Source organism: Carettochelys insculpta, chromosome 3, assembly GCF_033958435.1.
Source record: "Carettochelys insculpta isolate YL-2023 chromosome 3, ASM3395843v1, whole genome shotgun sequence".
Lineage (NCBI taxonomy): Eukaryota > Metazoa > Chordata > Testudines > Carettochelyidae > Carettochelys > Carettochelys insculpta.
Window position 1 is genome coordinate 29484513 of NC_134139.1, and position 14527 is coordinate 29499039.

Below are 14527 nucleotides of genomic sequence, written 5' to 3' on the forward strand. Positions count from 1 at the left end.
GAAAAAGGCCGAGGGTTCATCTTCCAGAAGATTCCCTGTGGTTTTGAGGCAGCAGCCTTACACTTCTAGTCCCTGTAGGAAGGCAGAGGGGGAAGGGCCTTGGGCATTCTCCAAACAATCAAGGAAAAGTGAGACTTGCAGGCAGACATCTAAAGACAACGGGAGATGTGAATAAAGGTCACTGGACTTACTGCCCACACCCAAAATAATGAAAGCTCTAGACACTAGATGGGGTGGTGACAAAATGCAAAGCTGAGGATTAATTCAATGTCCTGTGACTCCCTAAAGGCCACACCTTGTGGAATGGGGGTGACAGGGTGGGTGTTCGTTCTTCTACAGACAGCTACTGAGCTGTGGCAGACCCTGCAGTGCCAGGTGGGGTAAGCCTGTGGGTACTGTGGACAGAGGGGGACAAAATTCTGAGGGAGTAAGGGTGCTGCTGCCTATGCCTGTGAAGTTGGTCTGAGGGTTCATTGCTTCTGTCAATGAAAACTGAGCCATGCAGAATTCACAGCCCTTAGAGAGGGGCTGACATATTGGTGCAGTTCCCTGGCTTGCACTGGGCTTAAGCCTGACAGACACTTTGAAACTTTGAAGAGGTGCAGGTCCTGCTCAGACTGCTGTGATGGCTCTGTCTGGAGACTGTGCAGGCGGATGCTGCTGTCCACGCTGCTGCAGAGAGCACAGCTCCTCCCTTCTCCAGCAGACAGGCAGCACCAGGCGTCATGTGACCGTCCCCTCCTTTCTGTTCCCCCCCCTCCCTCCCTCCTGGAGACAGAAGCTCAAGCCTGACGCCGGTGAAAAGGCAACGGCACTTGCCTTATTCAAAGACCGAAGGAAATTCTCTTTGACCGACACACGCTGCAAGCTCTGTTACAAGCTAAAGAGAAAATCCGTTCAGGTAAATCGCCGGCTCCCGGTTTGGGGCTCTGGGGAAAGGGAGGCTGAGCAGCGCTCGGATGTGTCGGATGCACAAGGGGCTGGGTGGCGTTTCCAATAGGTAGATGCCAGGGAGATGAGATGGTGGAACGGAGGTAGGAAGTTAAAGGTTGGATGCGGTGATTTATGAGGAATTGCAAAGCACAGGCTGGCGGCTTGGAGACAATCACATTCGGCCGGGTTTTTTTCTCTCCTGTGTCTGCTGCTTTGAGGCAACGTGTGAAGTCGGAGCGGCAATGGAAAAGAAGATATATTGTATGGGGAGCTGACAAAACAGCAGGTTTATGCAGGGTGTGCATGGTATTTTGGGACGTTTTTCTTTGGGAGCCAAAAGAAAAAAAAGGACACCTATTGCATTTATATATGCTTAAAACTGTTAAAGTCCCTGCTGATGGCATGGATTCTTGGAGGGATAGAAATTATATGGTAAATGTATTAAAATAAATCTAACTGCAGGCTGTAAGGGTAGAAAAATCGATCATTCCAGTAGCTTAGGAACAAATTTGATTCTAGAAATTACTTAAAATTGAAAGGGAAAGATTAATGATACCGTTAAGGCTGCTTTTGAATTAGAGCGCTTCTCTCTTGGGCTGAAGCAAGGTTGTTTTTCTGAGCCTTTTATTTCATCCTATAATGTGTGAACTCTGTAGGTCCTCCCCGCACCAAGACACAACCTTCTGGATTTTTGTACAATAAGGGTTCTGCCAAGAATTGTAAATGCCTACTGGCCTGCCATTTATTAATGATTGATCGACCTATGGGCTTTTCTCCTTTTCTTTCTTTTTCCTTTCATAAAGCTCAGTTGGGGCACCTGTGACTAAAGCATATTTTTAAGACTCAAATGGCTACGAAGGGGAGGCAGGAGAGCATTTATTTAACAGATGAGCAGCGGAATCCAATATTCTCACCCGATATTTTTTATATGGGGGGAGGACTTTTACCGGAGAGTCCACTTAAAACATTTCTGCTAAATAATTTGCCCCATCTTAAAGATAAAACTGCCCGTCCCCTACGCCCCCCATGAAAATGACTAGACAGACAGACGGTGCTGTTTATCGATAGTATATGAATTGAATCGGCCATACTAAAAAGCAGTTAGAGGTCTTTCTTCCTTCCTTCCTTCCTCTCATTGTGATATGAGCGTGTATGTATGAGAGCGAGAGAGAGAGAAGCCGCATAGACAGATAGGCAGAGCGAGAGGCTCATCAGTTTCATCTAGAAAATATCTTGAAGTGGGATCCCCTGGCTCGATGGCTCTCAGTTGACAGCTGTAGGGATCGCTCTGTCATTCATTCCCAGCTCACCCTTTTCTTACGTGTACACACACACTCTCTGTCACACACACGCCACACACACACCAGCTGGTTTTCCCCTTACCCCCCTCCCACCATCGTCACCTTCTCTACACGTTCACACTCCATACTGAACCACTCCTGTGTGCAGCCCTCCTCCTCCTCCGCAGTACAGGCGCGCACACACACGTACCTGCTTTTCACACTCCCTCTAGATGTGCAACTCGCCTGGTGCCCTCACGCAACCACAAGGCGCCTTCCTTCCCAGCATAAACGCCGCTCACGTGCCTCCCCACATACACAGCTCATCCCCCTCTGCCCCTCCGAAACCGCTGGTCCTGAGCCTCCCCTCCCTGCGCTCACTCTGCATCCGCCACCCTGCCACACGTGCACACACAGCACAATGCCCCACAGCGAACTCCTGCCTCCCACACAACCGCACGCTGCCCCCCACCCCCTGCACGGTATCTTCATTCCTCCCCTCCAGGCATGTGCAGACACACAACTCATCACCCCCATACAAAATGACCGCCCCATACACTTCACTCCCCCAGAGCGTCCCCTTCGCCCACATAACGAAACCAGTCTCGACCAACAGTGCCCCGTCAGGCGCACAAAGACCCACAATCGCGATGTCATATGCTTACACCAGGCCGCCCCGCACACACAGACAGGGGTATGGAAACACACGCTCGCCCCTTTCCCTTCACACACACACACACACACACGGTCGCATTCAGACACAAAAAATTACCGGTTCTTTCTTTCTCGCAGTGTCCCACCTACACAGCGACGCTTTCAGAAGCGCACCGTAGTCGGTTGACACCCATGACCCCCCTCTCACCTACACAGATCCCCCCCCGAAACACACACCCCACAAACACACTATGTCCGCTCCACTCCCGTGCACTGACACACACATACACACTTCTCACCCCCCACGTTCTCACACATATCCTGCACCCAAAAACAGGCGCACACGCACACGCACACACACACGTCACCCCCCACGGATCATCCAGTCTCACGGGTACACTGCCCCCAAACACACACACACACACACACACACTCGCGCGCGGACACGACCCCACAGAGGCCCCCAGACCCACACACTGCCCCTCACACCGGCCCAGAGTTAGGTGCATTGACCTCCCCTGCCACAGACCCTGCCCCGTGGAGACAGACCCCCAGTCACAGCCCCACACCGCCGCCTTCCCCCTCCACACCTGGGCGGAGGGGCGCCGCGACGGCGGTGGAGCTGCGGGGACGGGGCTCTGCCCAGCTTGGGCAGAAGCGGGGCAGGGGAAGCTTCACTCCGGGCCGGCGGGAGGAGCCGGTCCGGTCAGGTCCAGTGCGTGGCTGCCTGGGGCGCCTGGCCGGTGCGCGCGGAGCAGCAGCTCGTTGCGGTACAATAAATTCACTCTGCTGAGGAGCAGCGGGGAAGGGCGGCCGTGGGGCTGCGCCCCGCCGCGGCCGGCCTGGTGCAGGCACGTGCGGCAGCCTCCCGAGGGGACCCGGTTCGCCGAGCACTGCCCTGAGCGCCGGGGCAGCCTGGCGGTGCGGGCCGTGGACTTGCCCCTCCCCGTTCTCCGGGGGCAGAACACACCCAGAGCTGCGACTAGGAGCCGAGGCAAAGGCACGAGAAAGGGGAGGGGCGCGTAGTGTGCGCGCCCCGCCCGAAGTGTGTGCGCGCAGAGCTGCTGGCTCCGCCCGGGGGCTGCGGGCAGGCAGCGAGACCGGAGCTGGGCAAGGGAAGGGCCGAAAGCAGAGAGACCCCGCGCCCCTGCTGAGGTACACGTAACGGGAACCGAGGTGGAGGGGTGGGGACGCTCCTTTGAGCGCCCCGGGGGCGCTTTGCCCGAGAAGCTCTTGGGAGGCGCAGTCTGGGACGTGGCAACTCTGCTGTATGTGACATAAACGTGGGGTGAGAGGTTTGCGCTTCTTACACAGGGAGAGTTGGGCGGCTATGCAAAACGCTGCGCCTTGGCCCAGAGGGATTCAACCCCTGATATTAGCTGAACTGCGGTGTGCCTAGTGTCAGCAGCATAGCTGTTGCCAATTGGCTTTTCCCTGCCAGAACGGATCATTTCAGCAGCAAAAGAGGTCAGGTGGCAGAGAAACATATAGTTTGAAAATTTCAGAACACCTTTGTAATTCTGCCTCCCCCTGTGAAAATAATGCCATATCAGTTCAAGCCAGCTGATCCCTGGGCGGGGTGGGGGTTGTTGATCCTCTTTACATGTTCTTAAAATATTGGAGATATTCCGAGCCAGGCTGGGTGGCATGGCATGAGGTAATAATGCTCTATAGTGTCTATAGTCTATTAAATGAATTAAGTTAAAGGGAAACTCAGGTATCAATAAGAATAATTAATGCCTTTTAACAGCTCTTTCCTTTTGAGCATAACGAGCCCTAAGAAAATGAAATATGATACAGGAAGGTTCAGTGTTTGAAACAGTAAGTAGCAAGCTTTCTACAGGCAATGGCACAAAAAGCTTATTTTAGTACAAGTGCGGGTTTAGTATAACAAGGTATAAATTCTCTAACTTCATATGTATTTGCAAGTTTTATTAATTATTCTAAACAATGGTTTAAGTATGAACTTAGATAAATGATGAGTCACATGATTTAAATGTTTGTATTCATAATTTGATGTTGGTTTGTTTTAATTCTTTGCAGATTAAATAAAACAAAATGAAAAAATCCCCTCCTCCCAAAAAAACAACCAACCTTGGATCATAGTTTTGGCCTTGTACAGGAGAACAGAAGAGAAGCTGTCACGCTTTGCATGTCAAGTAGCTACTGAGCTGTTTGACAGCTTCTGGATTCCAGCCCCGCTGGGAATGAGGCAGCACAGGAAACCAGGAACAATGAATCCTGTGGTCTGCTTCTGCTACTGTAGCACCAGGGCAGGCAGTCCATAATCTGACAACAGGAACTGTTTCAGGAAGGCAGCAGTGGCATTGGTAATTTATCCTCTGAGAAAGGAGAGGAAGAACCCTTGGGAAAATACAGTTGATGGATAAATGTAGAAAGAATTCCACACACATTGGGAGTTTGATGCATTCTTGCTGGATCTGAGGATACCACGTGGAGAAGGCATTTTCCTCCCTCCTAGCATTCTTCCATTCCCGCCCCCTCACACACACACTCCAAAGTTGGCATGTGGTGTTTTGGTAAAATTTCTGCTGACCCATACCTCCCTGGGCACATCCTGAAAAGCCAGGTTAATCAGTGAGGAAGCCTGTTGGTGCCTACTTTTTTTCTGAAGACCTCTTACTGTTCACACCTGTATCGTGGGCACTCACAACCTGGGCCTCTTGCAGGGAGGCATTTACAATAACTGCAGTGTAAAGTGGAATTAAAAGTGAGTCAACTGTCTAGTGTGAGGGGTGACTGAAAAGATATTACCCTGTCTGCTCCAGCCCCCACCCCACCTTTCCCCCCTCCACATCCCCCTGTCCCCCGCCCCACCCCACGAAGCATGGGGGCTGTACTCCTCAAGCGTGGGGGCTGCCTCCTTCTGTGGCTGGCCCTGTTGCTGGGCTGCTGGGCTGAGCTTGGCAGCGGCCTGGAGTTTCCAGGGGCTGAAGGTCAATGGACCCGCTTTCCCAAGTGGAATGCCTGCTGTGAGAGCGAAATGAGCTTCAATATGAAGACACGCAGCTCTAGTGGGCTGGTGCTGTATTTTGATGATGAGGGGTTCTGTGACTTCTTGGAGCTGATCTTGACCCAAGGGGGGCGTCTTCAACTCAGCTTCTCTATCTTCTGTGCTGAGCCTGCCACCCTGCTGACTGATACACCCGTCAATGACAACCTCTGGCACACAGTAGTCATCCGCCGCCATTTTAAGAACACAACACTGATCATTGACCAGACTGAGTCAAAGTGGGTGGAAGTGAAGTCCAAGCGGCGTGACATGACTGTCTTCAGTGGCCTCTTCCTGGGAGGGCTCCCACCTGAGCTGCGCTCAGCAACTCTGAAACTAACCCTGTCCTCGGTGAAGGATCGGGAGCCCTTCAAGGGCTGGATTACTGATATCAGGGTCAACTATACGCAGGCCTCACCTGTGGAGAGTCAGGAGGTGCGGCTAGATGATGAGCAGAGCCGCCTGTGTTCCAGTGATGATGTTTGCCTCAACGGTGGTGTCTGCTCGGTGCTCAATGACCAGGCTGTCTGCGACTGCTCCCAAACTGGCTTTCGGGGGAAGGACTGCAGTGAAGGTAAGACTTCACATGAGCGTGCCCTACCAACCTCTCTTAGTGGAGAGGAAAGATGGCAGAAAAAGACTGCATGGTGTTTCTACCATGAGTGAATCTCTCTGATCCATACTTTCCCCTTCCCATCTCATCCCTGACCCCTCTGTTATACCTCAGTCCTCCCTTGATCGTCCTCCAAGTGTTTCTGTGACAGAATATGGTGTGGTTTTTTTTTCTTCAAAATTGGGAGAGAGGAGAATGTAATCTGGGATTTTTTTTTTAAAATCTGGGGTTGCACTTCATGGTAATCTAGGTTTGTTCCTGTTGATGGTGACCTGGAGTTATTTCTGGTATGGGAGGGCTTAATATGAGACATTCATGTGGAGTGTGGGGGAGGGCAATCTGAGGTAACTCATGAGAAACGGGTAATGTAGAATTGTGCTTGGGCAGGTATCTTGTTTATTTCTTGATGAGTACAGCAAAGGAATTATCTAGATTTTTTTTTGGTTGGGAGCAGGGGAGGCCCAAATTTATTCATCCTCTGTGCTGGTATATTTATTGATTAAAAACTTAATGATTTATTTGTGAAATTCCTCAATTGGTAAGAAACATAAACCAGGGTTTGACAGTTTCAAACCGGGGGAATGGGATAGTATTTTAATATGTTTAGCAATCTTAATGCCAGTCACATAAACAGCGGATAACAGAGGAAGTAAAAATATTTACCCCACATCTGGGAAATGATTGAATATTTATGAACAGTAAGTGAGCTAAGAAAAGGAGATGCTCCTTGCTTTCTTGCCTACAAATATATGACTGAGATTCATTTTCAGTGTCCATTATTATTTGAGTTTTTGAAGTAATCTGAACATGTTTATTTTACTCACGTATCTATAGATTTTCAACTATACATTATTCTTAAATTTGCTAGTTAATGTGCAGCAGCTTTGCAGTTATGTGCAATACAATATGTAAAATGTCAATTTTTCTTCAAAAAAGAAGAGATAAGATGCACAATATATGATCATTATGAAAAATGGCAGATATATTAAAGAAAAGAAAACATAAAAATTTGGAAGTAAAATATAAGAACTTAAATAAGCATTGTATATGCCAAATGAAAGTGGTCATTGTGCAGCTACATGACATTTATGGCTAAGAAATTTACTTTTATTTCTGTAAAAATTCATTTACCATAGAAAAGAAAACATTATTTGTGGATGATCTTTATTATGTAACACTTTCTGTCTTTAGTCTCAGTACTTAAACAGTCATTCTGCATCCTGTTTACTTTGTCAGCTGTTTATCTCTGCACTGCCATTTGTTTGAAAGAATCAAGTATTTTTACATTTGTAAATATCATTACAATGAAAGAACAATATGAGAGAGTTTCTCAACATAATAAACTTCTACCTTCACTTTCACCTAATTCAAGATGCTTTTTAGGATAAATAATCTAAATAAATGATGTAAATAATGTTTATAATATTACCTGATACCACTAGGCAGATTGTGAACTATTGAGGTGTCCTTGTTTCTATAAATTAGGGCCTGTTGTAAAAAATGGAGAAAATGATCACACATTACATGTTGATCACACACACATGTTGTTACTGCAACAATGGATATTACAGATTGTGTTAAGATTAATGCAGGGGAATACTCTCAAAACAATTTATTTTTTGCTCAAATTGCTCTCACCATCTCAAAGCTTTTTTTTGAAATATTAATATAGGTAAAACCATTGATGTTGAATCAAGAGAAAACGGGAAAAAATCTCTTAAATTAGGAATGTAAAATGAGATGACACGTATTTTTAAAGGCAAACCATATTAGTCTATTAATAGAGCAACAAATAAGAAACAAAATATATTGCAGAATGTCTGGATAACACATGAAATTGGAAAAAGACAGAGTAAACAGCATTTTGAATTCCTTTTGGTTGACATCTTGATCCCATTGAGGTCAATGAGTTCTGCTGTTGACTTCAGAGAGGCTAGTATTTTACACATTATGTTTTGTGAACTCTAAGAAGACATAAAGTGATCAAAAGAAATATAATTTTAGCATAATACATATGTGCTCAATATTGAATTACTATATAGACTCTAATCTTCCTTCTATTGAAATAAAGGGCCCATTTTTTATTTGCTAATTAGCCGTTCAGACGCAAACCTGTCAGCTTTTGAGGGAGGACATAGTAGATGTTTGTTTCCACTTTCAAAGATGTGAACTATTACATATTACCTTGTTTTCCTTCTGAGAAATTAGGTGGTACAGAAAATGGAGAGGGATAAGTAATTCTATCAAATCCCTCCTATTGACCTTTTCTACATTCTTTTTGGGCATAGCAATTATAGCAAATAACTTTATTAAGTGTCAGACTCAGCATTTCCTGTGTATGTGTTTTCCCATTGGGCTACTCTAGAAATGCAGAAATCATTACTAGGTGGATATCTTATCTTTTGTTGCACATGTTCATGTTTTCAAATAGGGATTAATATATCCTCTTCTGACCACATTCAGCCTTATTTATTTTTTTTTCTTTTATCTGAAACTGTAATCAAGCCTGTCCTCTGGCATTTTTTCCTGAGAAGTGAAAAATAATCACTATATTTGTTTTTCATTTTTTTCATGTTATATATCTCTGTTCTTTTGTATTTTGGCTCTAGACTGTAGGAAAACAATAGTTAACAAATCATTCAAAATTTCCACCCCCCATCACATAGATTTGAGAGGTCTGCATAATTGAGGTAATAATACCGATTGTACAGTCCTTGAGATGAGATTTTCAATAGCACTTGTGACATTTAGGAATTTTAGGGAAAAAATCCCCTGTCTTCGAATATGTCCATTGGGAGTTTGGTGCCTAAATACTTTTGAAGATCTGGGCATTAAGCACTTTTGAACATCTTATTTTTCAATCTTTTTCTTTTTTTGAAGAAAATTCCTGGAAAAGTACTAACCCACATAAGCTTTATTTGTATGAGAAATCTGTAATTAAACAAGTATTTCCATTGGTGTAGATCAGGAGTAGCTTCATTTAAGTCAATTGAGTTAGACCAGTTCATAAGTGAGAGGTAGATTAGATACATTGGCTCCAATGGAATTACTTCCTTGAGTAAAAATTACTCATGGGAATCCAGGGTACTGATTCCATACCTCAATAAAAAGAGTTTTTGGACAATTAAATACAAAATGACAGGTGGTATTGAGTACAGATGGTATTGGGCCAAAGGATTAGAACTTAATTTGAATTTTCAGGCATTTCTCTGACCTGACCCAATATGCCATACTTTTAGAAGTTGGTCAGTAGGGCCAACAACCACTATGGGCCCAAGGGGGGTCAAGATGGGAGGGGGCCCTGGCTCCCTACCCCTGGACGGGGCAGGGCATAGGGCAGAAGGGGAGGGGCGTAGGGCTTTCAACCCTGGACCTTCTCCCCACTCCCTCAGAACTGCGCAAAGTAGCAACACCGTGCTCCATGGCATTTCAAAGAGGCTTGGAATTCTGGCTGCTGCTGTTGCTACAGCTCTGGACCTCTTTGAAATGCTGGGCTCCAAGCAACTGCCCTCTTGTGCCGTGCACCGCCCTGCATCCCCATTAGCATCCCTGAAGTTGGCCCAGTAGTATCTGTAATCTCTACGTTCATCTTTAGAAGCTTTGTGGCATATTATTACATGTGTTTCTGAATATTTTCCACTGAATTAACTTTCTTTTAGGGCCTTATTATAATTGTATTTGTTACTATATTCAAATAAAAATAATACTGTTGGGAAGCACTGTATCATTCCCCCAAATACAGCAAAGCTTCTGAAATGAACACATGGAGTCATCAGTGCCACAAGTGGACATTACATTAATCTTGCTTTTATTATATGTCATATGAATTACACTGAAAATATTATCTTGGGGTGTAATTTGCTTCTGAAATAGGCAAGGGAAATTTTATTTTACACTATGGAAATGCCTTGACACAAGGAACAATATGCAAAATTAATAAAATCACTTTATCTGAGGGATATTATTCAGAATAAATATATTGGAATGATGAGACTGGTTTTCCAAGAAATTTCTGACAACTATCAGAGGCATCTATTTCATACTAACGGTATACAGTTTTGCATCTAATGAAATTGGTTTGCTTTAGTCCTGGGACTGGTGAAGAATATTCATCTGAAAAGCTGGTCTTTAAAATCTGTTCTTTGGTAAAGTGAGTTTAGGCCCTAAACAGATACAGATTTAGTTGGGGTTGTTCCTGCTTTGAACAGAGGGTTGGAGTAGATGACCTGAGGCCTCTTCCAACTCTAATCTTCTCTCATTCTGTGATTGTATGAATTTTGAAATTCATAAACTAGATTAAGGAAGCTTTTTTAAAATATCAAATTAGTCTAACAAAATACCGGGGTGAGCAAACTTTTTACATGTGGCCTCACGTTTCAGCCCTGAAATTAGCAGTCCTGCCTCCACCAGAACCTGTCTAATGTAATCCAAACCAGCGGAGGTTTTGGTTATGTTCATATGAAAAAGCCTCATTTTGGCATGTTTAAGAAAAGAAGTTTGTAAAATGTCAAAATGTTACTAATCGATATGTAAATGTGAATACACATGTATAAAAACTTTAACATATTTCAACATTTTAATGAGATGGATGAGACTGAGACCCAGCAGCTAACAGTGAAACTTCATGCCCCTGCAGGGGGCCCACCCCCTGCTTTGCACACCCCTTCGGTATACCATCTAGTTCAGTATATTCTCTGTGAAGAAGGATGAAAGGAAACAAGCACATAATTCACATATATACTTCACTCTTGGAGAAATTTCCTGGTGCCCCTAGGACATTTTATGCTCCTATACTTTTTTAGTTATTTAATTGGTTAAGTAATTTTCATATGTACATCCTATTCTTCTTTAATATTGTTAATACATTTATCACAGTCATATCCTGATGTGGTGAGTTACATAGATAATTATTCTTTGGGTTAAAATTATTTCCATTTAATATTTGTTCATGTTTAATTCTGACTACCCGTTTGGTCTTCTATTATGGGAAAGAATAAGGAATAACCATGTAGCCATTCATAGGAAGGTACATGCTCATGATTAAACCTTCAGCAGTTGATTCCAGTTGTGTATTGTCATCTGTGGAGGACAGTTTTTTAGTGGTTCAAGCCCACATGCCTCGAATTAGACAGCCTTCAGTTTTTATGTTTGGTGAAGTATTTATTTTATCACCTCATCAAAGTTGTTTATATTTGCTTCTACACATTAGGCTGTTTTTAAAGTATACTACTATTCCAAGTCCCCTTTTGAAACTCCTCATGTTCTAATTTTACTGCTAGCATACCTTGCTTTTTTTTGAGCATATTGCGAAATACATGTTTATATTAATTATCCTTGCAAGGTGTATATTTGTCTGCAAAGATGTTCCATAATCTTATAGAGCACTCAGTTTATGTTGGAGGGAATCATTAACACCTTCATTTGTATCCTCCATTAACTCTTAGCTAATATTATGGTCTCTGAAATACACAGCATATGATCATAAAACTTACCATAGGCAACATTTTCCTTATCTTCAGTTTGCATCTCTGTTACGTCATCTGTAGTTTTGCCTGTAGACTCCCCATCACAGTCAAAGGCAACTAGGGTGTTCTGCATGTAATATGAATGTAACAGGCTACAGGAGACTGGTAACTGAGTTAAAGATAGCTAGGTATAGGAAGTTTGGAGTTTAGTTTAAATCAAAATCTTCTAACATTTAAAATATTTTTTAACAAAATAAATATCTAGGAAAATAGTTCCACAAGCTCTTTTTAATAGAATTGAAAACAGTGCTACTTGCACTTACTAGTATGTAAACAGAACTGTTATGATATAATTTCAAGCTAGGATTTTGCATCTTTCTGTTAATGCAGTTTGATGCAGTAGGTTGTTTGCCAGGACCTTGCATAGTAAGATATTGATTTCACTGTGTCCTTTCTTATGCAATATCACAGCAATTGAAATACTGCGTCATTAGTTAGGAGGAACTGGCAGGCTGTCTTATATGATCTGAAAAGGGCTTCTTCTTGCACATTGCTAATGGTGAATCCAACTACCCCCAAATCAGTACTTTTTTAAATAGTGGCTGGGGCAGATGTTTTCTTCTGTCCTAATCCCCAGCACATGTGATATGTCACTTGAGAATCCACATTGCAAACCTATGGAGAAGCATGATTGTAGAAGAACATGGAAAGAAATATTCTCCAAGTGGCTTTGTCTAGGAGCTTTTCTTAGACTGGTGATTCAGAAGTCCCCAGTTATATAATAAATTAGTAGATTGTCAACATATAACTGCTGATTAAAAATAGCTGTTGTGATGTTGTTAAAGACTAAGCTTAGTATTTGGTACATTCAGATTTTTAGCTCGTTGTGTGTGTATTATACAAATCTGCGTAATAATAACTTTGACACTATTGAAATCAATGGAAGTATTTGAATTGATTCAGTGACCGTTGGATCCGGCCTGAAACACTTGGAATGTTTTTAAAAAAGTGAGCTGTTATTTACTAGCAACATGTAAATACATTCTAAGTTGTCGAAAAGCATTTTCTCTTTTGCTACATTCTAGCTTGTATACACTTGATTTATGAAATTTGATTTTGCTGTATTGTGAAGGGTACACTGAGAACTTGTATGCAAAATTGAAACTGAGGGTTTATTAGGATAGCTGAATTATAAGCCTTTCAGAAATGGATTTTGTGGTAGGTATGTGACAGACCCATAAATGTACAGCTGCTGCCAGTGCCATCATAGTAAATAAAAACTGCAAAAGAACTGAGAATATTGTTTTTATTTTTAAAACACTTTCATTTTATGTTTGTTTATTACACTGAACTGGAAGATAAGGTTGTGTATTACCTCTTGAATAAGTAGTTTTTGTTTTATGCACCAAATTTGATCCTTTCTCCACTGACTCTGTCCCTATGCTCTACTCATGGGATCTCAGAGCATAGATAGAGCTTTTCTGGACCAACATCACAATGTGCGGAATTCAAATTTGCAGAAGTTTAAGTTCAGTTTTTCTAGACTAGAAAAAAAGTACTTTCTGGTGACTTCAAATTAATGTCTTTAACAGTTGTCTTTGCCATAGATGTATCCATTTTAACCAATGTGTACAAAAAGTCAGTAGCCAAATAAGAGTGTAAAAGAGTGGTGCATAACATTTTGATCCAACCTTGGTCATTGTGACTTGAATTTCCCCATCTCTAAAATACGACTAATGATACGTTTTAGAGGAGAATTGCAAATTTTCTGCCTGATCCTTAGCTTGTTGAAGGATTAGACCTTTATATTATTTTACTTTCTCTGTGAAATCAAAGTTTACAGAAACCTCTAACATCCTGCAACATTTTCATCCCAAAACAATCGGTTCTCATCAGTTTGCTCTGCAGTTGCTCCTCAACCCCACTGTGTATATTAAACTCACCACATAGTATGTTGCTTTTCTAGGGTGTGTCTACACAGCAAAGTTATTTTGGAATAACAGCTACTCTTCTGAAATAACGTTTCGATTGTCTACACAGGAAAACCAATATTTCAAAGTAGCGGACAGCTTATTTCGAATTCTGTAAACCTCATTCTATGAGCAATAGCGCCTATTCTGATATTTCAGAATAAGGCTTATATAGACAGAGAATGGGGCTAGTTTGAAATAAGATTCTGGAGTAGCTTGTTCTGAAATAAGGCTGCTGTGTAGACATAGAACACTGGTTGCTTACAGGGGCTTTTGTGTGCTCCCAGGGGCTCTACTCTGAAACAGGTTCCGTTGTGTGGACACACTATTTTGGAATAAGTTTTGCCAATTTTGGGGCTTCCCTATAGTGTGGATCTGTTATTCTGGAAAAATTTATTTTGGAATAATAAATCCAGAATAAGATATTCCAGAATAACTCTGTAGTCTAAACATGCCCCTACTGTGCATAATATCTCTTCCAGTAGCTGGGCTTCAAGGGCTGTGTCTACACATGCCCCAAACTTCGAAATGGCCATGCAAATGGCCATTTCGAAGTTTACTAATGAAGCGCTGAAATGCATATTCAGCGCTTCATTAGC

At 43.0% G+C, this 14527-nt stretch overlaps 1 protein-coding gene across 20 annotated transcripts in view; it reads left to right on the forward strand.

Annotated features, from left to right (window-relative positions):
* Positions 1-799: 799 nt before the first annotated feature.
* Positions 800-14527, forward strand: part of NRXN1 (neurexin 1) — a 1123636-nt gene continuing 1109908 nt past the window's right edge. For all 20 annotated transcript variants that reach the window (XM_074989537.1, XM_074989539.1, XM_074989548.1 and 17 more), the window contains exons 1-2: positions 800-901; positions 4911-6454. In XM_074989537.1, coding sequence (XP_074845638.1) covers positions 5716-6454 — 739 coding nt within the window. In that variant the 5' untranslated portion in view covers positions 800-901; positions 4911-5715. The remainder of the gene's footprint in view (positions 902-4910; positions 6455-14527) is intronic.